Source organism: Sphaerodactylus townsendi, linkage group LG03, assembly GCF_021028975.2.
Source record: "Sphaerodactylus townsendi isolate TG3544 linkage group LG03, MPM_Stown_v2.3, whole genome shotgun sequence".
NCBI classification, from domain to species: domain Eukaryota; kingdom Metazoa; phylum Chordata; class Lepidosauria; order Squamata; family Sphaerodactylidae; genus Sphaerodactylus; species Sphaerodactylus townsendi.
The window spans coordinates 124767904-124792296 of NC_059427.1; the positions used below are offsets into that span (position 1 = coordinate 124767904).

Consider the following 24393-nt stretch of genomic DNA (forward strand, 5'->3'; position numbering starts at 1 on the left):
ATCCTGAAAGAAATCCCTTCCTAGAATTTTACAGCAATGTCTGAATCCACCTGTTCCTGGCTTGGAGCATCAGTCAGGTGTTGTTCTCCCTTCTTCAGCTGTCCCAGTTCATCTTGATGATCATACCTGTAGTCCTCTTGGCTGTTTGATAATGCTCACCATTCTTATCGCACAGACCTTCCCTCCTCCGTGTCTACCAGTGGCCAGGCATTCAGCAAAAGGAACTTGTTGCCCATACTCTTCTGTTTAGTCATGTTGGATAGACATCACCCCCATCATGCTTGAACAATCTGTACAGAATATTAGATCTGTATAATATAGTGGTCCTGTTTTAAAGTGTTGACTGGTTAAGAACAAATCCCAATATTATTTTACAGTGTGGTATAGAACAGATTACATCTTAAACATAATTGCCCAGCTCTTTTCAGTTATACTGGACTTAAGCAAACGTCTATTGAAGCAAAATGTCCACATTTGGGGGACTTCTCTCAAACCATCAGGTCATTAGCCTTGTATCTGGCCAAGATGTTCGGTGATTGCAAGGGGAGAACAGAGGTTCAGCTTTGCCATAACAAAGTTTGCTCCGTGCAGCACACAAAAGAAACTGACTTGAATCCCAGCTAGGTTTTCCACTTGCATGTGGAGTGGGTGTGTCATGTTCAGTTCATCCTCACAATGTGGACTCCCCTTCACCCCCACACTGTTCCTGAAGCACCATGGACCTCTGAAGGCACAATTTCATGGGACGTGGCAGACTGAAAGGAGGAGAGAGAACAAGCAAAAGAACACCCCCCTCCCCTGCTGGTGGAATAACTTTCTGAAAGCAGAAATCTAAAGCAGAAGCCCAGCCATTGCGGCTTAAGGCAACTGCTTCCCCAGCTACCGCTACTACTCCAGGTGGCTTTCAAGTACAGAGCTTTGTGACAACACTGGTAAAGTTACCCCTGTGGTGGTTTCAGTGATGTTATCCATTTATTCACAGATGCTTAGATAGCTTTTATGTTACAGCAACAATTGTGTGGTCATCCCTCACACAGATGTCACAGCCCCCTCACAAATGTGCTAGGTGACACAACTCTTATTACAATGGCTTATTATTCCCTGGAACACCAAGAAAAGCAATTCGATGCAGTTAATTGTTTCAGGCTACAGTCTTATGCACACTGACTTGGGATTAAGTCCTCGCTGTGTTCACAGGTAGAGAGTCCAGTAAACGGCCCTGAACCATTCTCCTCAATCGTTTAGGAAAAGGAAAATTGGCAGTGTAACAAACAGTACAAATTCACAAATGTACACATTCATGCCATCAGTGCAACACCAATGTAATACAAAGTGCAAATGCACTTTCCCTTGTCTCAATGCAATGGCGGAGCTGGACATTTACTGTTGCTTTATGATTTATTTTATATTGGAAGATGCCTGGGAAAGAGTGCTTACTGGCTGAATGCCAGGGGAGCAAATAAATAAATCAAACACGAGAACTTTGGGGAGGTGTGACATCTTAACCCTAAACTTTCCTAAATTTTCAAAATATTCTTCTTTAAGGGGTTGCCTAGATGGGAGATTAAATTACCACACTAGAAACTGTAGCTGTCCCACGAGCTCAAAACTTTAAAATGCAGGCATGAGCATGGTGCCAGAAGTGCAAGGACATTCTACCCACATGGCTGGAGTCAGTTACTTCTAGGGCATCTTTTCCAGAGAGAGTTATGGAAACTGTCACTCAAAGATGTAGGCGTATCCTTCTAAACTGTTATTGTCCATTAGTGGGCAATAGTAAGTGGAGCAAGAATTCTAACCTTTCACCTTCAGATGGTGCTACATATCAAAATGTTTTAGAATACATACAGGAAACATGCAGGCTCTGACATGCGATCAGTGCTCTTTCAAAGAAACCTGGCTCCAATTTGAAATACAATGCACAGGGTTTTTTAACCTATGATAATTGCAGGAACGTAAGAAGCAGATGACCAAAAAAATGCTTATGGGTCAACAAGAAGTAGCACACACTCATTTCCTTTTTCAGCTGCAGGGGTGGCCAACCTATGGCGCTCCAGATGTTCATGTTGGCAGGGGCTGATGGGAATTGTAGTCCATGAACATCTGGAGCGCCATAGGCCTCAGGTGTGCTAATCTAGCAAGATTTTTTTTCCAAAAAAAGGATTCAATTTCTCCACTGAGGGAAACAACTCCAGAGTAGAAGAAATTTTTAAACACATCCAATGACAAATGTGACATGTGGCCTGCTCCTAATGACTATACAAACGAGGTGCAAGTAGGCAGAATAGTTTTGTCCCTCTAATTAAAAAACCATTTTCAACATGAGCTTCAGTTCTCAAAACTCTTATTTCAAGGGATTGGTTCAGTTTAACAAGCATTTTCTTTGTCCAAGGACTACCAGAAGTGTTTCTGCAATAACTGTGGCTACTGTGTTATTGCTTCCTCACACAATAAGAATCCCAGCTTCCAGAATCAGAAACAGGAGCTTCCTTACTGTTCTCTTAAATTTATTAAGTAGCTCTTTGGTGCCTTGGAACAGACTGAGTAGCTCTTTGGTGCCTTGGAACAGACTGAACTTTCACTAGCAAAAGCCCCCACAGCAGAAATCCTACAACCAGCTGACCAAGGTCAAAATGCCTTCACTTCAAAATCAGAGAGATCTGCATACACAGGTGACAAAACATTAGAAATAACAATCTCCAAGGTCAACTGGAGAAAGTGCCGAGTGCCTGAGAGATGTTGAGGAGTTCAATCAAAACAGTCAGTTTTTGCTAGAGTTGCAAAAACCAGCACTAAGTTAGCAGCAGCAAACCTCTCCTCGTTGTTTTTGACAACTGATGGCCAAACGAGATGTGACGGAGTCCTGATTGCTGCCACAAAGATGCTGTCACGTTGAAGTAATTTAAACATGTTGTGAGAGGCTGATTCATCAGGTAACCAAAATGGTGGGCTGAGCCACACCCCCTCCCCCCAACACCTTATTAAGTGAAAATAGTTGCCACCTCCCCCCACCGGTGACTTTTTTGGCACTTAAAAAGGCATTGGGGGGGACACAAGAGGCAGTGTGCTACAGGTCCAACCAGGATCAGGCACTCATGGCATGTTTAAGTGACTTTAAATCAGCAGCCTGTCATCATGGCAGCCACAAGAATGTGGTCACAAGTCGTTTGGACCTGATAAGGAGCCTCTTCTCTAAGGCTGAGGCCTGTAGTGGACCAAGTGTTATTTTATCCAAGAGAATGGGCATTTTCTTCCAAACAAGCTAACAAATGTGTTGCTAAAAGGTCCACTTGGGAATGGCAAGGATCAATATCTAAAGCCCTGTCAATCACAACACAGCATCTTGCAGAAATAAAGGTCAGTTCCTGACCCCGTTTATCTTTCCCCGTTTATAGAAGTTAATACTGTTGGCTAAAAACCTCAGTTTCCACAAATACTTCTCAAATAGGCTGCATGCTGTCGAAAAGTACTAATTGTGTGGAGGCCTTCATTTTACTCTTGCCTTTCCCATGTTCTGCTCACTCATGATCCAAGGCAGTTGAAGGGATGATGCACTTGTAGCAGCGCACTCCAAATCAGTTACACCTTTCTAAATCCTCTGAAATCTACAGGCTGAGGAGGTATAACTCCGCTTAGGATTGCACTGTAAGTCACACAAATGCATCATGGACCACCAACATATTCCCACCCTAAATTTGTTGCTCTCCACAAGTTTATATACTGAGCACAATCATGTTCCTTCACACCCATGCAAATAAGAATATGTCTGCTCCAAGTTCATATGATAAAGAGAGAAAAACAGGTGACTATTAACTATTTAACTTCAGTCTACAAGTCAAAACTCCAATGAATAGCAAGGCTGGTTTACAATAATTTGATGGAGGCAGCCTATTTGTCAGGCTTCGTATGTTAAGGAGCACTTGGATTCTAATAAGCTCAGTTTTCATTTAAGCAAAGAAACAAATAATCCCTCCCTTATCATTGCCTGGGAGGAATTATTTACCAGGAGAGGGGGAGATGCTTCCTTTTCCCTTTCTATTCCACAGCACTAACATCTCAAAAACCTGAGTGAAGCAAGTGGACCAGTTCTGTGGCTTTGGTTGTCTTTCTTCTTTTTAGCAAGTGACACTTTTTACAAGTACACTGAACCTTCAAGTTGTCTGCTCAAAGACTACCCAAAAAGACTGCAACACAATAATCCATAACTTCATAACAGTTTCTGACACTGGACATTTTATACAGCTGTAGGTTCCTCAGTTCCCTGTGCTGCAGTTTTGCCTTGTTTCCAAGTTGGGATGGGAAAGCCACCAGACCAATTCAGTACTACAATTATCTTTACAATTATGCTTTTTAATGCATAAGAGAGAACTTTGTTGTTAAACTAAATATCATTAACAGTATTTTGCTTGTCAGGGGCTAGATCCAAATCTGTAACTTTGTCCCTGGGACCAGGGAATAAACTGCAGAATATTCAACATTTAACTATTTTCATTAACATCACACAATCCATGTCTGACCTGCAATCACAACCCTCTTCTGTGAAAAGTAAACAAGTGGTATAGGGAGTGCAGACAGCCAGGCAGTATTCTGCCTGGATACAGGTGGAGCCACTTTTGTGCCATCTATGCCCCCCCCCCTCGAGTTGTCCAGAAAGGCTAGCAAGCCACCACGCACTACAGCAGTGAATCTGGATGAGGAAACATTAAAACTATAGCCAGAATGGGGCTGTGGATGCAAGAGCAAGGCAGAATACAGGCTTTCTTTCTTTCCAGAGGGAAGAACAGACTGAAATGGAGCTGACCCAGGGTAAATGCAAACATAAGCCTTGGATGGAAAGGATGCCAGATTTCTTGTGGGCATTACCTGAGAGGCACTCTGTTTGGGCCAGAATCAGGGTAAGAAACAACAGTGATGTGAACAAGATGTCCTTTAGGAACACATCTTCTATCCTTCCATATTCACACTGTGACTGACTGAATGGAAACTACAGAGGTCTGTTCGAAAGTGCAAGAACCCAAGATAAGCCTCTGTTTGTGAAATACCCTGGGAAAGGACAAGATGCACCTGGCATTCACATGCTCATGTATTTTCGCAGTGCACAATCTAATGGAAGTTTCAATTCTAAAAGGAATTACTGGACTCCTAAGGCATGCCCCCCCAAATAGTCCTGCCCCTCCCACACCCAGAGAGACAGAAAAGGCACCCAGGGATCGTTGGTGGCTCGGATGCTGGATGCACATGTTCCCAGGTGTAGTGCGGGGGAGAGTCTTTTGAAGATTCCTAGAGCTTTACATGTTGGTGCTCATTCGGGACTGGCTGTTCGCTGGAGTGAGTTCTCCTTGGCTTCCTTCTCTAGGAGGAGACTGCAACAAATAAAACAGACAAGAGACATAGTGAGCCACATACTAGAATGATACCCTCTCTGACAGCCCCCAAGTTGCCCTGGCAGCAGGAAAATGGAAGAAACCCCTAGGGAGCCAGGCAAGAGGAGCAGAGTGCAACTATGTTCACCCAACCACAACAAAATAATCAGGGATGAGATAAACATTTCCTGCACCCAGCCATGAGGTGAGGAAATTCAAGATGAGAGAGTTTAGACTTCACCTTATCTTCTGAAAAACATGGCTGACACATCAGTTAAACAATTGGTGAACACTGCAAATCTGAAATATCTTTCAGTCCAGAAGAAGAGGCACAAGGAATTCCTTCTTTAGCAGTCTGCAGAGCTCCTTGTCATGCTATTTGGGGGCTACTATTTTATTTATGTGATCTTTTGTTATTTACAACATTGATAACACTGCCTTTTAAACCATCCAAACATCACACTATCAGTATATTACAAGGGCTCAAGACAGCATACATGGCTCTCCAGCTTCAAGCTTATCTTTACAACCATGTGCTGTGAGAGGTAGGTAAGGCTGAGATAATAGTCACTGGTCCAGTAAGCTGCATGATTGGTTAGGGATTTGAATCTGGGTCTCCTCAGTCACATTCCAACTTTCTAATCACTGTACCTCAATGGATCTCCCAAAAAACTCCAAAAGCTGCATTGAAAATTTTTTTAACAAAAGAAGCATTAATCTAACCGTTGGATTATCTATGAGGTAAATATCTATTAGATAATGCAATTCAGAAAATGGGGGAGGTGTAGTTTACTTTCATGTCACCTACCAACTTACCCATAATGCTCTTACTTGCATTCACTACAAACAAACTTCCCTCAGCAATAACTATTTTCCAGCTTATCTAAAAAGCAGCTAGCTCCCGTTCCACATTCACAGGAAAGGACACTTTGCTGACCTTCACATGGATCTGGTTACGTAGGACAGCTGCTCGCAGGATCATAGCTTTGGCGCGGCGCTGAAATTCCTTGCCCATCAGCAAAGACTTTTCAAAGGTGGTGCTACGTTGATCAACATCTCGTGCATACAAAATCTACCAAAAAAATTAAAATTAAGAGTTGCATTCCTACTGCCATTTGGAAAAGCCACCATGTTACAAGGTTATGCTCATGCATCAACAGTTTGCTAGAAGACAGGTCACAAAGGGAGGAAAGGAACATTGTGAGGGCTCTTGGGCAAACAAAAACATGTTTCCTGTGGAATAGTAGGGAACGCAATATTAGGCAGCTGAAAGGTCAGAAACCAAAAAATTACTTGGGCAGGTCTCCCAGTGATTAGTACAGCCTATGCCTTGTGTTTAACCTGCTTTCCAGCTTACAAATGCCACACTAGCCTCTTACACCACATCAATCATTGTCAAAACATTTTACATTTCTGGGCAACAACTGGGACTTAAAGAGCCTGTGATGGATTCACCAGAGCACTTCTGCAGCACTTGGAAGGAATGTTTTAGGTAGCAGCAGGGAGAAGTGAGCCAGTCACCTTCCAAAAGCAGGAACTGTTCAGTCTGTGGAAAAACCTCAGTGGACCTAAGCCTCAGGGCTACTTTGTCATGTGATACAGGCTTTATTTTTATTTAGTACAGTATATATTCAATGCAGCATACATCATCATGGAGAACTGGCAGGCTAAGCACTCACCTTGCTGTGAGAGTCTATTCTGGCGTTAATCAGCCCTTCCAGGATCAGCTGAGTGAGCTCATCTTCCAGAGCTGCCACTGTCGTGTTGAATGCAGTGGCCATCTTGCGCATGTCTGCTGACACATATGGGCTGAAATACTAGGAACGCAGGAAAAGGGTGGGGGTGGGGGAAGTGTCCATCAGTTACTGTCTGCACTGCACTCAGTAAAAGGCAAAGAATGCAATCCCCTGGAATGGCAGAGAGAAGTTACCTGGATGAGGGCCCGATTTCGGATCTGTGTGTAAAGTGTCCTCACATGAGGTGCCAGGTACATGTCCAGCAGCAGGTTATCCTGTACAAAATGAGAACAGTACAGAATAATACTACTGGAAAGACATCACTCAGAGAACTCTTCCTAATACACCAGCCATACCCAATGACACAGCAGCCCTGCACATGTTACGGTGAACAAGAGTATAATCCATGCACTGCACAGTATACATATGATGCTTCTTCGTACATATGATGCTACTCCGCACATGTATGCCTGATTCAAAGCCCACATGTATACAGATATTGAACCTGTTTTATTTTTAAAATGAAAGTGAACTGGCTTTTTTGTATATACAGTAGGTATGCGTGTACACTATAACATGTATACAAAGCTTCCAAGAGAGTGCTATCTGTAAGATCAGGCAAACGTTATGACTATGAGAAAATAACTATCATATCTAGCTTAGTAGGATTACAGAGGCACTGCTTGGTCTCCTTTAGGCAAAAATAAAAGCTTACCTCATTGCTTCTGCAATTCCTACAACAACATTTCATCTCCCAGCAGAAACTACAGAACATTCATTTAAAACCTTATAGCCTGCTTTTTATGAAAACAAACAAATATGTACAACACTATCTATTCAAATAGAAAGAAACCAGTACTCTAAAACAAGAAAACCATTAACAGACCAAAGCACAAAAAGTACTTCAACTATAAAACAGCAGCCATAACAAAAAAGAAAAAAAAGAAAAGAAGAAGCACATAAATGCTAAATCCTCATGCAAACTGAAAACTAGACCAATGCCGGGAATAATTTCAGGCTAGGGCACAAATGCAACCTGCTAAAACTCTATAGGGTAATCATTAAAAAAGCAAATAATAAAAAAAGAACCAGGCAAGTCTCTGTGGGCTGGGAGTTTCATTTTAAAAAAGCAAATAATAATTTAAAAAAAGAGGGTGGGAGTTTCAGTCTTGGCGTCACAAAAGAGAAGCCCCCCTCTTTGGTTTCCAACTAGTAGGCTCCTGCCAGTAGGGTTACACAGTGCAGGGCTGATGAAGAAGATCTTAACACGCAGGTATGAATATATGGGAAAAAATAGTGGGTATCGCAGTCTAAGACCATGCAGGGCTTTCACTAGTGCTTTAAACTGTGGTTGGAAGCAAACTCATAGCCAAAGCAGATCTTTTGAAATATATATATATATCTTTTGAAACATAATATAGATATCTATAGCATGGGCCACCAAGCAACTGTGGTGCTACATTGTGAAGCAGTTGAAGCTTCCAAACACTCTGCCCAGGCCTACAGCACTATTTTGCGAGTAACGTAGAAGTTCAGACATGTGAGTATGAAGGAGAAAGAGTTGACTCTTCTTTCCTCCAATTTTCATCATTTATTAAATGGCTGAAGGGAATTTTTGATGAAGAGAGACAGGCAGGCAGACGAGAAATGCATTCACAGGACTGAAAATACAATTTCAACCAGCAAAATCCCATACACAAACAGAATCTCCCTTCCTTTCAGTAGAAAACAGAACACAACTCTCCTACCCCCGTTACTTTTGGTTCTTAGTAAATAAAAAGGTTCCTTTAAACATTTACACACAACATTCCTCTTTGCCTCTTTATGCCACAGTCTTCCACAACCTATTGACATATATGAAAATCACAACGATCTCAAAATATGTGAACACTTTCCTCATTCAGCCATGCATTTCTGCTTGTTTGACAATGTCAGGTTTGCATGGCAGCAAACAGTGATAAACTAAAACCTTTCTCATTATATACATAGAAAGCCAGGCCTCTAGAACGTACCTTCATCTCATCCAGCATCTTGAGACATGAGGCATATTTGGATTCATAGAACTTGAAGATGATGTCACGCACCTGTGGCTCCAGCTCCAAAAAGAGTTTGAAGGAACTGTAGAGACAATAGTGGTTAGAGGCTAGAGTAACCCATCTCTCATACTCTCCTCCTCCTAGCCAGGACTAACCCCTACTGTGAGAGTGTCAGAAGATGGGCAATCTCTGTGGGGACAGGACACAAAGAGCCAGTAAACCCAGCTGAATGTTAGATATGTGCACCTGGTGGAGGGAAGGCATTTAGCTCAGTATAGTGTCAGATAAGGACTTTTTGAACATATGCTACTCAGGATCCTATAAAGAGCCAGTGGCCTGACACTGAACCTGGGGTTTTCTGCATGCAAAGCAGCTGCTCTCTACCACTGATTCACAACCTTTGCCCAGGTTGAAAGCATGAGTTCAGGACTGACAAAAAAGGAGCTACTTAATCTTCCCCTATCCTGCGATCTATCAGCTCAAAATAACACTTGTCCTTCCACAGCTGCTGAGAAGGCTACAATTGCAGTGAAACAGTTAAAGGGCATTTTTGTGGGCAACAGATAAAGGACTGGTGGAAAAGGGAACAGGCACCAAATACAACTACTCAATTCTCTATAATTTTAATTCAAAAGAACATTACCAACCCGTTCTCATTCATCATGCAGGCATACTGTTCTTAGGAAAATTAAAGTCCAAATTAAGGCTCATTCATGACTATTACTAAATGAAGGCCACCTTTGTGACTTCCAGGGAGCCAACTGTCTGAAAAAGGCTAAGAACAACACAAGCTCCAAAGGACTCAGTTTCAGCTGGTTTTTGAAGATACCACTCACCTACTGGAGATGACATTGCGTTGCAATTCCTGACGGTCAAAGGTAGCAAGTGCACACAGGCCACCATACACAGCTACATTGCTAGGAGACAGCAGCTAAAGAAAGAGAGAAGGATTTGGAGGAATAATATTTTGATACTAGCAGGGCATCCGTGCTTCGCTACGCATACTTCATCACAGGCTCTCTATGAATTTCCAGGTGAAATTCAACATACTTCTTTATAGCCTGTTTGTGAACTTTGGAGTGACATACAGCATATTTCCTCACAGCCTGTCTGTGGACTGAAGGGTTTGTTTTCGCATATTTTGCAGCAGCTTCCTGTAGTCTTTTTTTTATGCAATGTGTTATTGCTCTCTTTCACCTGGTGGGCTACAAAAGATGTCATGTGGAAGCAGCCATTGTATTTTCGGGATGCAGAAAGGAAGTGTTCTGCCATTGGATGCTGATGAGTGAGAAGGCTGTGAAGAGGTTCAGGGTAGGGTTGAAGGGCAGGGAGCTGAACTGTACTGCCACTGCAGCACATTCATCCCGCCACTTCAGAGTACGACACACAGGGTGATTGGAGGCCGAGAGCAGTAAACTTGTCTGCACAGTAATCAATCTGATGTCCATATGCAAAACCCAACAAATGTTTAGTAGTCCAAGGTGATAGTATAGTTTGTAATCTGTTTTGATTGTATTGGCTGTTGCAGTGTTGTTAACATGAGGCTGGGTGGAGGAGTACTTTTTTACAGCCTGTTTGTTAACTTTGAGGTGACATTCAGCATACTTTTTTGCAGCCTGTTTGTTGAAGCTGGTGGTGTTTAACTGTCACCCTTAGAATGTTCGTGCACCATGTCTGTGGACTGAGGGGCTGGTTTGCCCTTAGAATGTTTGCGCAGATGGCCAGAGATGAGCAGTTAAAACAGTAAATGTGTAATAACTCGAGTAAAACTGAATATTTTGAAAAATCCTTTCTTAGTGAGCACCTAAACCACATAATGAACCGGTGTGCCAAATTTCAACTTTGTAGGTTTGGTGGTTTTTGAGTTCTTTTGATGAGTCAGTGGCTCATTCCGCACATGCAGAATAATGCACTTTCAAACTGCTTTCAGTGCTCTTTGAAGCTGTGCGGAATGGCAAAATCCACTTGCAAACAGTTGTGAAAGTGGTTTGAAAATGCATTATTTTGCATGTGCGGAAGGGGTCAGTGAGTCAGTCAGTGGTATTTCGCGTTTATAGATATAGATAGAGAGAGCTAAATAGTCTGACCCCTATTTTGAGATCCTAAACCCAAGGAACTGCTAGTCATCCAGGAAGAATACAGTTGTTTCAAACATCACCCTCAACTTAAAATAAGCCACAACTGGAACCTCACCCAGAAATCTCCTCCAAACCACGCCATTCACAGCTCGTCCTAGTCCTTACCTCGGGGAAGTCACAGTGATCAAACGAGGCCAAGAGGAAGCACTTTGCTGCCTGCTTGTATTTCCGGGCAGCTAGCTCAGCCAAGCCTAGGAAACAAATCCAGTGAAATCTTTTGTTCATGAGGACAAAGGGACATGAGTTGCATTATACTATGGAGCTCTCCTGTTACATATTTAAGAAGAAAAGTTTGGATTTATACCCTGCCTTTCTCTGCTGTAAGGAGTCTCAAGGCTTACAAACTCCTTTTCACTTCCTCTCCCCACAACATACACCTTGAGAGGTAGGTGGGGCTGAGAGAATTCTGAAGAACTGTGACTAGCCCAAGGTCATCCAGCAGGATTCATGTGAACAAGGAAACAAATCCTGTTCACCAAATAAGAGTCCGTCACTCATGTGGAGGAGAGGGGAATCAAACCCAATTCTCCAGAGTATAGCCCACCTGCCCTTAACCGCTACACCAAGCTGTATGGAAGAAGAAGTTAAAATACAAAGACTGTTCTTGGGTGTTTGTTTAGGAAATTGGTCCGGCAGGAATAAAGTGTTATTGTGCCTTCAGGCAGCACTTTGTACATATCTGGTACAACTCTGCCTAATCCAGATTTCAAGAAAATCAATGCCAGGCACTCCCAAATCATCAAAAAGTCTTCTCATCTTTAGCAAGGGAAAAACAAGTCAGATGGGAAAGGGAGAGGGGGGAACAACCTGTCCGCAAAGTAAACATTACTCACTCACCTGCAGCACACTTCAATTTGGTGAGGATTGCCTGTGTCTGGCTGTCACGTTCTCCTCGTTGCTGAGAGGAGGGGGAGGAAAAGGGGGAGAATCAGCAAATGAGGAGAAGTCTTTTAGCGAATTATTTCCATTAAACCTGGCCCTTCAGTTGTGCAACCACCTTGGCCTTCAGCAAGGCCCAAGTAGTGCATCTGGGAAAGAGAGACTGGTACCCCTAGGGGTCACATAGAGAACATAAACACAACACATTGCCAAGCAGGGCCAAAAGAAAACTGGGACTCTTATTCTACTTCACAAGGGGTACCTCTAAACCTAACCACTATCTCAAAATGCAATAACTAGTTTATCTCGACAATCCTCTTCCTCACAATCCAATGAAAAGCAGAGCTATTTAAAGGGACTCTGAGACAAGACCAAATAAACTTATCCAAAGCCATACAAGGAGGCTGCAGAAGCTTCAGCATTATTAATCCAGGGTATCTGATGAAATAAAAGCATGGGCCTGCCAGTGTCAGACTGATTTTCTGGTTATAATCACATTGGAAAAGCAAATTACCTCTGCAATTTCTGGCGTAGACTCTGCCTTGCTCACGTAGCTCAGGACATGGGACCAATTTTGAAGATAAACACTGACCTGCAAGGAAATATGCAGAAATACTCCAGCACTGAAAGAAGACCAATTACTGGTCATTCTGTGTTCCTGTAACATGGACACCTGTAAACAGGGATACTTAGAGGGAGGGGAGAAGCCCAAGCCAGCAACTACCAAACCACAGGCTCAGAAAGGGTTAACAGTTTGTATGTTTCAATGGGGAGAGAGGAAGAAAAGAGATAATTTTATAAGTTATATGTGAGTCTGGAATAAAGACAGAATTCCATTCGTGTGTCCAGCTTGTAAAGAGCCATTGACATACTGTACCTTAATAACATTGAGGCACATGTTAATAACATGCTTTGCACTGGTACAATAATCACGGGCTCGAGAGTAACATTTGAGGGCATTGCTGAGATCTCCACAGTCAAGGTAATGATCACCCAAGTCATCATGGCCTCTCCTAGAAAAAAGGGACATGGCACAGCAGCAAAACTAAATAAATAAATCAGGATATAATATGCAACTTTTGTTTAACCCTGATGAAAGTCTAGCTGCCAAATGACACACAATAGGGACAGAACACTCTTTTTAATGGCTTTACAGATTCACAGATTTTGACCAGTTACATAAAATATACTTGACATTCTGCAACTACTGGGACCCAGCAATTACCTCCAGACATCAATCAACTGTGTTTTTGTTCTACAAAGCCTCCATCAGTTGTTCACAGACAGTTCTACTTTTTCTTTTACACATTCACTTCCTGTCAAAATATTCAGAAACCTATCACAATGAAATAATGCTACTTCTGTTAAAACTATGAAAACAGGGAAAGTGTATATAACTCAATTAACACAGCATATTCTGGCTGCAGAATCTGGAGTGAGTGGAAAGATGTTCAGATAGGCATTTCACATTTGCAAGACAACTCTCAGAAAGATTCTGAGGAAAGAGACACATGAAAGATAGATCATCCATCCATGTAACAAGTAATTTATATACAGATGACCTGATGAACTTGAGCAGGATTCCTGGACTTATCTACTTCATTGCATTAGATACCAGTGCAACCATTTTTTGAAAATGCATCTGTATGCCTCTGCCCCCTGCCCCCCCCCCCTGCCGTTCGGGCGGACAAACCGTCCTGTCGGGCCCCTAACCGAGGTGGTGTCCTTCCTCATGTCAGTGGCCCCCCCGGGTCTTTTAAATGGGGCCCGGGTGATTGCCAGCTGCCTGCGAAATCCACAGGGGTGGTCCGCCCAGGGAGGGAGGGGAAGAAGGCTCCTCCTCCCCATCGCCACTGGAGGCTTGTTTATCGACTCGAGGCTGTGGGTAGAGCAGGCTCTTCCCGGTGGGGCCGACTATTCCCTGGACCAGCCTCCCTTTCCTCCTCCTCCTCTCCCTTTCGCTCTCCCGCGCCTCCTCCGCTCTCTCTCTCTCTTCCTTCACTGACTTCTCTGTTTTCCCACTGTCTCTTTTCCAGCCTTCCACCCACGCCCGTCCTGTCCACTCCTCGGACTCCCCGCGCAGACTCCCTCCCTCGACTCTGCTGTAATCAGCTCCCACCGGGCCCTCCCCGTCTGCTGACTCCTCTATATCCCTTCTTTCCTAGCCAGCCTGCGCTCTCGGCTCCCGGCGGCAGCCCGTGGTGGCGCTTCTCCCCTGCCAGCAGCTGCCTCACCTCGTTCTCGCCCGGGCTTCGCCGCCACCACTGGCCTCGACAAGCCGCAGCTGTGGGGCTGCAGCTGTTCCCTCTGCTGGCCGGGCCGCCAGTCCCGACAAAGCCGCAGCTTCACCTCGCGGGCGTCCCCGGGCCGGGAGCATTCTCGGCCGCCCCGCCTCCCTCGGCTTGACGCGCCCTACATGGGCGTGCCGGCCGCTGCCGGGTCCTGCCACCGGCCTCTCGCCGTCTCCCTCTCCCGGCTGGGCGAGTCCGGGGCGAGCCGATGCGGCGACCCCTGGACAGCATCCCAAGTGCACACCTACACCCAGAGGCACTTTTTGGAAGAAAAAGTATTTGAGAAATTATGTAAAATTCCTTATTGCCAAATTAGGATTTTGTTTGTTTGAGCCACTCTTGGTGCACATTACCTGATGCTTTCCTTGATTGAATTCCCCTTATAGTTCTTTAAATCTGTATCCAGCTTTTCCAACTTGAGAAGAGCTTTTTTGCGTGTTGCCTCAACCCAAGCTGTGTCTAGAGGAGGAGGCTCGATCCCTCCATCTGGGACAGCATCTGGTGTGTTCTGGAGTTCTCTGCAAAGAAGAGGCAGCAGGTGTATATGGGGAACACAATCAACTACCATCTAAATACCATAATAAACTAATTAGGTGTTTCCTGTTTCTGTGGTAACGATTAGGTGTTTTCTGTTATTTTATTCAGATTTTTAGTTAGTATACTACAGCTTTCTTTTTGTTAGTTCCCCTAGTCCAAGTAAAGGCATTCTGAGGATGTTTTCTTTTCAGAATAAGAAGTACTGTTTGCAGAACTCAAGCAACACAGCTTTACTTGTTTGCAGCCAGCCTCCTAATCTAAAAGTTACTTATCTCCAACAAGCCCAGATACTAACTCTGTCCACATATCCCTCAGGTAGCATCATTCCAGGACCCAACAATATCAATCACACTTGCAGGGGCTCATTAAACTGCACTTTCTTCAGTATAATATGTGCTGTCATTCGTCAACATCTGTCTGCTGTCTACATAAGACAAACTGGTCATTCCTTTATGCAAAACTGAAAAATACACAAATTCAAGGTCAAAACATTTAAAAATTAATGGCAGAATGTTTCAATCTACCAGAGTACTCTTCAGCAGACCCGTGAGTCACCATTCTTCAAAGGAACTTCAAATTCACATTCTGAATTGTAATTCATTTTTTACTGGAATCTCCCTTGAGCAGATTTAACAGAAGAATTAAACAAGAATTAAATGGCTTAATAGTAGTTTGTGCTACTGAAAACGGTCACAGTGCTTATCTCATATACTTTTATGGTCTGTGTAGAAATATAGGCTCTAGCCTACACAAGTGTTGCTCCAGTAAATGTAAACGTATCACAAGACTCCTTTTGTTTTAGCCATAACGGACAGTCTCACTAACTAGAGATTTCTCAAACAAGGCCTTTTGAGCTTCTTCATATCAGTACCTTGTGGCATCAGTCAGTTTCCGATGAATTTCTTCATAAACATCAACATTGAATGTTCTTTGGACAAATGAGAGAGCCATCTTGAGGGCTTCCACGCGCAGCTGTGGGCAGTGGTCAGCAATGAACTGCAGTCGCTCAATTCTCATCAGCCCGCTGTAGCTTGCTGCAAATTGTTCCAGATCCTGTAGGTCCCAGAAGAAAGAAAAGAACGAATTTACACTAGTAGCTCAAACATCGTAACTCTTTCCATTGGCCAGATGGAGGAACCACATGATTGTAGGATGAGGGATGAAAAGGGGGAGATTTCTGCCCCCACCATTTGTGCCCATAGGACAGGTAGAGGTCATCACTTCCAATGGACTAAATTATGTCCTTTATGACTCAAAGTTGAGGCTTCTAACAATCTCATTTTCTGACTTGTTCTCTGTGTTCATGCAGTAGCAATTTGTGCACCAAAATTTGCTCTTTGCTAAACAGCACTTCTGATGAAGTACTGTTGTGTCAACCAATACAACTCTGTGTTCATGCAGTAGCAATTTGTGCACCAAAATTTGCTCTTTGCTAAACAGCACTTCTGATGAAGTACTGTTGTGTCAACCAATACAACTTTAAAGATACAATAGAGCAGACCAGTTGTTATGGACAGTTTGTATGATGTGTTCCTCTAGTGGCTCGTGCGTGCGTGCGTGCGTGCGTGTGTGTGTGTGTGTGTGTGTTATACTATGGTTTTACTCGTAAGCCACCTCTCTGCATGACTCTGAAGAGGTGGCATGAAAGTGTTCTTAATAAACAAATACATTGAAAACAGTTCAGTCCAATTTACAATTGAGCAAGTGCAGAAATCTTCGGCATTGGGAATTCAAAACAAACTTGGCCTTAATGACAGAATCATATCATAAATAAATGATGTCTGATGTACATGTCCATTGAACATAGACAGACCTATATTGTCAGAATAGAATATAACAGAGAATCATATTATTGAAGAATATCTTTGAAAACAGCACATTAACGCATATTCCATTTTGATGCAGAAGATTCTCCTTGTCCTAATAAGGATTGGACCACCTGTCAATGGATGGTGAGCTGATGTACAAAGTAGCCAGTCATCTCATAGGCAGGTGACATTGCTATTAGATGATTAATACATGTTGGACTTTCATCCAAATTTAGTGGATGATTACTTCAGGATGGTTTCCATAAATGGGTATTACACCTTATAGATCCACTCAGGATTTATATAACTTTATAGGAAAATCACTGTATTCAAAATTACTTGTATGATGATTCATGAGTTGGTATGTGTACAGGAATGTGATATATGTATATTATGCATATGATGCATCAAATATGACTGTACACAATTATATAGTCTGCACTGGTATCAAATACAGATCGGCTGGGTGAAACGCATTTTCCATTGTAGTATAGAATCATATCATAGCCATCCCCTCAAAGAAATGGGTTCAGAAAAGGGACAGATTTTCAAAGGAGTTAAGCTAAATGCAGATGTGATGGATAGGAAGCTCTCCTGCTCCTGAGAGATAAAACAAGCACTCAATTTTATCACACCTGAGCCCATGGGAATGCTGCTCCAGCAGCCAATCTCCTTCCAGATGGGAATGAGGGCTGCTTAAGAGAGAGTGCAAACAGAAGGAATTGGCTCAGCAAGGTAGCAGACAATTTTGTACATGTGTCTGACTGGTGGTATGGCACAGTGATTTTAACTCTATCGCTGGGAGAAGACAGAGTTGTGAGGCCTGTCTCTGGTGATGAGCAGACCTGGTAACTACAAGCTTTAAAGAGAATTCACCACATAAATACACTGTCTTTGTTTCATTAATCCTCCTCTTCAGCCTCAATACAAAACTTACCTTACAGCAGTGACGCAAAGCCACTTGCTATGCTAAAAAAATCTTGTAATTGAAGGGAAAGCTTATATCCCAAAACTGGGCAGATTCCCCAAATTCAAAGAGGCAGCGTGGGTCCCCTTAGCTTCAAGAAAGGGCCTGTCATGGCAGCCATCCTCTATCCCCAATACAGGCACTGTAAAGATGTTTTCATTTCAGAATAGGGAATATTGTACATGGAGCTCATTATAAGAACACTGCTAATCAGCCAAATCCTCAGGATACTAAAAAAAACCAAAACTGGAAAGCCAACTAGGAGATATTTTATTACCCTAACTTCCCTAGCTGTTCTCAGCAACAATAATGCAGAGCCATCATGTTTCAAGAACAATTACGAAAAAATGAGAGCACCATCCCACTGTTTTTATAGCAGGGTACAAGCAGGAATGGGTTTAGAAAACAGGATGGCTGCAGTCGCATCACGTATTCATTTTCCACACAGGCACAATGGCCTTTCCAGGTACAAGTAAAGAGACCAGCCTACGATTCAGGCTCTCCCCAGCTCAAATCTTACCTTTGCTATAGAATCACTAACTGACCTCAGACAAGCCATCAACTAACTCCCAGTCCCCTTTCTGCGATACGAGGATAAAGAAAAACACAAACATTACAGGATTTTAAAATAAAATTTACAAGATAATGTGAACTACTGGCAATATTCAACAGTACTATATAAATGATAAATAGTAGTATTTTTTACAGATTTTATTGAAAACACTGTTGTCTATTAATAGAATTGTACAAAAAGATTTTCTTTTTTGAGTTCTTGTTTTCTTTACTACATTTGTTATTAATTTCCATAGATTTCAACAGGAAACACATTTTCAACTATAACTTTTCCTTTTCACCCAAATGAGATGAATTCCCCAGGAACCCACAACTTGAGGATTTTTTACTGACAGATCTCAAGACAGATAGGAAAGCAAGTCCCCACTTTATAGGCAATTAAATTCCTGCTTGTAGAGTAGGCACAGGGAGGCATTTGACAATCCAAGGAAGGAGGCAGCATATTCCATACATATTTAAAGTCAGAGTAGAGAATTTATGTGTGTATATTGTTAAAGATAGCACAGAACAATAGCCAGATCAGAATGTTTTCAAATTTGTCTTCTATGCTGTTAATTTTTTAGCCCAGATTAGTTATAACAATATTAAATAAGGTTTTTTTAAAGTTTGGTTTTTAATTAGTTAAAGTGCAAACAGCATCCCTAGTCAAAAAGGAAAGGAGAGAAAAGTTGTGTTCTTTTCCTGTTGAAAAATGGTCAGCCACTGGACTTGATGAAAGAGTTGTTGGGAAGATAAAATGGAGGAAGATACACAGCTCTAAGCTGCTTAGAGTGAAGGTACAATAAAAATGTAAAATAGATAACAGAAAAAGAAACTCTGAAGCTAGAAGTGATCCAGGGCACATTTCTGATGGCTGGGAATGTGATTCCCTCATTTAGTTCAGAACCCACAAGACCCAGTCTTTAGCAGTATATTACGTCTGCCTGCATACTGTAATATATCAATCCTTGACAAATGTTTTCACAGCATTAGTAGACAATGCGAGCAAACTGTAACAAACAAGGGGAATATTCGGCAAATGTTTTTAAGGAAAGCAGTATCTGCACTGGATACAGAATGAATGTCAGTTTCAACAAGCTGATTCTATACAGCTTTGACTTGTCCACTGTTTTTACCTTCTAGTACATACCAGAGTTGGGTTCTCCACCACGTAGTTGATATCAGGTGCATTTTGCTGATCTTCTTGTGGGTCTACATCAATCTGCATGGGCTCTACCGCACCCTGCAATGGAAATATGTATGTGTGAAACAGAACCTAAGATGCTTCTTTCCAACCATATGAGAAAGATCTTCCTGCATCAGCAGATATGACTTGGCTACCATGTAAAGTACTTCTCTTTCACATCTCTCTCTAGTAGTACTCTTAGTGGCTTTTTGGGGTGAAGAGCAGGAGTTTTGATGATAGCTCACCAAGCTACCTTCTCCTGAGCTAGCAACTGGCTCAGGAACACATGAAGCTGTGTTATACTGAATGAGACCACTGGTCCATCAAAGTCAGTATTGCCTAGTCGGACTGACAGCAGCTCTCCAGGATGTTAGAGATATTTTTCATCATCTATTACTTAATCCTTTAACTGGAGATGGCAAGGATTCAACTTTCTGCCTGCCAAGCAGATGCTCTATCACTGAGCCACAGTCCATGCAGATTACTAAAGTCTCCTGACAGGCTGCAGCTTTCCAAGATCTCAGGCATGGACATCTGAAAACTTCTTTCCAATGAAACCTGGGATTAGCAGTTTTCATAGTCATGATGTAATTACATGCCTGAGCCCAAGAACCAGGTACACATTACAGGCTTTTTAAATGATTGGAAGATCAATAAAAAATGTAGAATGAGGAAACAAAAAAGGGCTGACATCAGGGGTGTGAAACCAGCCAAAGCTGGTGAGCCAGCTATGAAATTGCCAGCCAAAGCAGTTCCCCTGCTCCATCCCAGCCTGACCAAGTCACATTTATATCATATTTGGCCCTCATAACAAATGAGTTCGACACCCTCTTTCACAACTCTTTTACCTAATCCTACTTAATTGCGTATTCATCCCAAGAACCAATATGTTAAAAATATTTACATTTGATAAAATGCAGTTAGCTGAAAACATCATTAATATCCCTACCCTCTCTACATACATGTGCACAGGCTTAATGTTGCTCCCAAAAGCCAGTCTAAAAGAGAAGGATGCTTTGGTTTATCATGTTTCCGAAGAAACTGTTTCATAATTCTGCAAAACACAACTCTGTATTGTCTTGCATTTCAATCATGATACACAAAAGCAACTTTTAAAAAGCAAAGCTACTTGGGCAAGGATGGGGAGGGGGACCAAATAAACCTGCATTCCCACTACTACAAATGTTAGGCTGACAAATTTAAGTAAAATATCTTGATACAGTTTACAAGTGAGTCATGATATAGATGAACAAAAAATGTACAACTTCTGCAAAACCCCATTTGGTTGATGCAGAGTGTCACTGAGACCCAGCAGGCTTGGCTTTTTTTCAGTATAAACTAGTGTAATTAATTCTGACAGTTCTTTTGTTTTAAACTAAAAGGAGTATTGGGAGGTTGCAATTTTAAACTGAAGAGTGAAATGGATGTTTAATTCTTTTCTGCCAGCTGTTTTCCTACTCAAAAGCACTCCCTTCCCTCACTGCTTCAGATGCAAGATGTCTACAGTGGATGTTATTCTGCAGTAATGATGTTTGGAAAGTGGATTTGAGAGAAAAACAAGAAAAGTGAGAGGAAATCCAAGAAAAGCCCACACACTCTCCACATACCTCCATTTAAAACTAAATATTCCTAAGATGGTTTCTTTTTTAGTGAACAATCAGAAGAAAATGTGCTATTTGAGCCATAATATGAAAACCCTAAACCATCAGCCCAAATCCTCCACTGCACATAGGAGTTGAATAGCACTTGTTTGTGTGTCAAAAAGGGTTTATGTCCGGTAGGACAGAAATACAAAAAAGGGTTTCTATCTGGTAGGACAGAAATACCAAAAAAAAAAAAAACTGGTCAAGAGAAAGAGTATTTTTTTATTCTATATCCTATAAACTAAAGTAGAAACAAGCCATGAAAAATTAAGACACATATGTGCAGTAATGGTGCTAAAGCTTTTAGGTTCCCTAGTCTCAACTCAATCTTTATGTACCTTTGTAGTTTAAGAGAAAATAAAATGCAGGGGAAGCAGAAGGATGGCAGGATTTAATAATGATTAAAACAGCATCCCAATATTTCATGCCTTACTGTTCATTCTATAGCCCCCGAGCCCAGCCCCTTCTGTCTTTTCCATTTAACACCTTATCACTTATTGTAGGGAGATGGAAAGACAGAGGTGCTTATGGAAAATAAAGTTAAGATAGTTTGTCTGATTCGAGGCAGAAATCACATTACATTGAATGAGACTGTTGCTCCAAACTCTGCTGCCTGAGTTTAAGTAGAGCCAGCAGGAACCGAACCTGGAACCACTGATCTATCACTCCTCCCTAAAATGCAAGATTTGTGGGCATAGCATTTCAGAAGGTTTTCAGATGGAATATTAGCTTATTTCTTATTGATGAACAAGTCTGATTTGGAACACAGAATTATTCATCTTCAGCTTCTGCAAAAGGTTACAGCATGGGCAGACTGGCCATTTAACTTACAGGGTAATTTTCTGGTAGGTCATTGCCAGGAGCAAGCCCTGGAAGCTCTGCCAGTTCCTCAGTGAACAATTGATTTGGACCCTTTAATGGTAATGATAATCAGTGTCAGCTCACCTGCTGGTTCTTTTAGCATGCTATAAATGTTTAAACATAGTGTTTAGACATACCATGCAAAATCCCTTATTGTGTGAAACAGAGTAATCAATTTTTGAGACAGGAACTGCTTTTCAGAAGTATGCCCTCCTAAGGTTAGTAAAACTTAAATCATTGTCACTCAGTCACTCCAGAGTGCTTTCTCCTTAGAGATACCTCATAGAGCAGGGTACAGGCTGATAAGCTGGCACTCAGGCTGAAGTCTCCAGATGTACCTGGGAGGAAGAGGTCTGACCTACTGCTGCGGGGGGTGCAGAATAGATCTGTCACTGACGATGAAGCTGAGCTTGGAACTGAACTATCCCTCATCCTGTCCTGACTCTCTGCACCCCCTTGCCCTGACACAGAGCTCGCCGGCTGCTAAAGGAAAGAAAGGTAGTTAATACCCTGGCAGTCACAGACAACCTCACTCATGCGGGGGTTAGGATAACATGCCCTGGTTATCTTATGCTTTCATTGTAGGCCTTCATTTCTTCCATATTTATGAAACTGTCAATCAAAGAATGGCAACAATTCTGAGACATCACAGGCTTGCATGCAAAACCCACTAAGTACAATCAATAGATCAAATAAATTACAATAAGCATAGCAGATAAATTTCAAGAAATTCTCTATTAGGTAGCATTGGCAGTCAGTTTCTCTCATGTGCTAAATATGGAGAATCTCTAGAATGGAGATGGAGCACGGCACAAAATTTGTGGATGAATTTTCACAAAGGTGAAAGCTAGGAAACTGAAAAGCTTAAGCTGAACAGTATTCCACACTGTATCTTAGCCTTGACTGACAACTCCCCACAGTGATGCTGCCAGTTGTTTTATAATGTCAGGGATGTCATGGTGCTTTCTACTGTCAGGGATGTCACAGTGTTTTGAAAGGAAATATTGGCTAAGTCTCATTCTGGCAAATACAGTCTGAAATTGTGAGTCTCAATGAAGCACATGCTAGAAAAAAGATGTACCTTTCTTCCCAAGGTATACTATAAATATTTTGTTTAAACACAATATGAAGTCAAGTACATTGTACCATTACAACACTGTCATAGCCAAAGATCAAATATGTCTGAGTCAGAAAAGGCACAGAGTAATATTTAGCAAACAGTGCTTCAGAGTAATATCTTAAGCACAAAGTAACTACACAAAGTTACTCTTTTAAGTCCACTGAAGTCAATGGGCTAGAAGGACTGTCTTATATTTCAGATACCATGTCTCTGTTGATTTTGTTCTGATTACTCTCTTGAGACAGATATTCAGCTGGAGCACAAAACAGCAAGTTTGCTAAAAACAACAACAGAATACTCTTCCATCACTCCAGTTTTTCAAATGCAGCCACTTTTTTAATCGTTATGTTTACCAATTAAATAACACAAAATCTGTAACCAATGCAAGAGTCCCATGTCCTGTTCAAGTGATCAAACAACTCCCCATGTTACAAATAATATTATAGTCTAATTTGAGGCCCTACTATGGCGCATGTTGGCAGGCAAGTCATTAAGTTTAAAAAAGGCAGAAAAAAACCACCTTCCTCAGCTTATGTTATATTACAACATTTCTGAAAAAAATAGTTGTTTACCTCAGAATTCTACACAATTCTACACAAATATATCATACAGAATCTAAGTTACACATTTCAGCGTCAGCAGGAGTACAGTGGGGTTTTATTCACCTGCACCTTACAAAACACACTGCAGCTATGCTGGCTACCCAAGATTGTATGTTAAAGCACTGATGACAACCATTCCTCAACCATCACTCTAACAATGACCACCGAATAAGAGGGCTCCCAATCCAACAGCCAGTGATAGGAGACTCGGAGTCAAAGGCGCACGATTGCAGGACAGGCTGAGGGGCCTCATCGTTGCCAGAGGAGAAGGAAGCTCTTCCTTAACTGCAGCTAAGCATCTTTGCCCAGACAACGGGCTTGGCTTGCCTTCGGACCCGCTTAGTCCCCTTCCTTTTCCTTCCCTGCGCCTAAAGATTTAGTCAGTCAGCCCATCTGACTGACTGACTGACACACACGCGCGCGCGCGCCCGCTTACTCAAGGAGCGCGAGCTCGGTGATCCCCAGAGCGGGCCCACCAGAATCCACCCCCCTCAGACCTCCACCTGACGGGCCCCACGCGCATGCCTCCGCTTAAAGAAAAAAACCCCTAACCCACCCCCCCAAAACTTCCTCTATACCTGTAAATTAAAGACTTGAACGGGTAGCGGCATATTGACCCCCGCACCTTACACTTCCGGGTCACTAACCCTCCGCTCTGACTTCCACTTCCAGGT

The 24393-nt window shown here is 42.3% G+C and overlaps 1 protein-coding gene across 4 annotated transcripts; it reads right to left on the bottom strand.

The window, feature by feature from the left end:
* Positions 1–949: 949 nt before the first annotated feature.
* GPS1 (G protein pathway suppressor 1) lies at positions 950–24390 on the bottom strand. Of its 4 annotated transcripts, none has more exons than XM_048492209.1 (15): positions 23783–24179; positions 22277–22480; positions 19458–19550; positions 15852–16033; positions 14797–14961; positions 13030–13165; positions 12667–12744; positions 12111–12171; positions 11379–11464; positions 9972–10066; positions 9112–9217; positions 7294–7374; positions 7043–7180; positions 6301–6435; positions 950–5363 (listed from the first exon to the last, which is right to left on the bottom strand). In XM_048492209.1, the coding sequence occupies exons 2-15, from the start codon at positions 22427–22429 to the stop codon at positions 5289–5291; spliced, it is 1584 nt and encodes a 527-aa protein (XP_048348166.1). In that variant the 5' UTR covers positions 22430–22480; positions 23783–24179; the 3' UTR covers positions 950–5288. The 4 variants fall into 4 exon arrangements, with proteins under 4 accessions (XP_048348166.1, XP_048348164.1, XP_048348167.1 ...); XM_048492207.1 differs by having other exon boundaries at positions 23690–24179; XM_048492210.1 differs by lacking the exons at positions 22277–22480; positions 23783–24179 and adding an exon at positions 24298–24390.
* Positions 24391–24393: the final 3 nt, after the last annotated feature.

Bases quoted from the DNA above. Each gene is read 5' to 3' on its own strand.
- GPS1 (XM_048492209.1), bottom strand. From the start codon at position 22,429: ATGAGGGATAGTTCAGTTCCAAGCTCAGCTTCATCGTCAGTGACAGAT. The intron at 12,172-12,666 runs GTAATTTGCTTT...CCCTCCTCTCAG, and splicing joins CTACGCCAGAAATTGCAGAG to CAACGAGGAGAACGTGACAG. The intron at 6,436-7,042 runs GTGAGTGCTTAG...TTTTTTTGGTAG, and splicing joins GAATAGACTCTCACAGCAAG to ATTTTGTATGCACGAGATGT.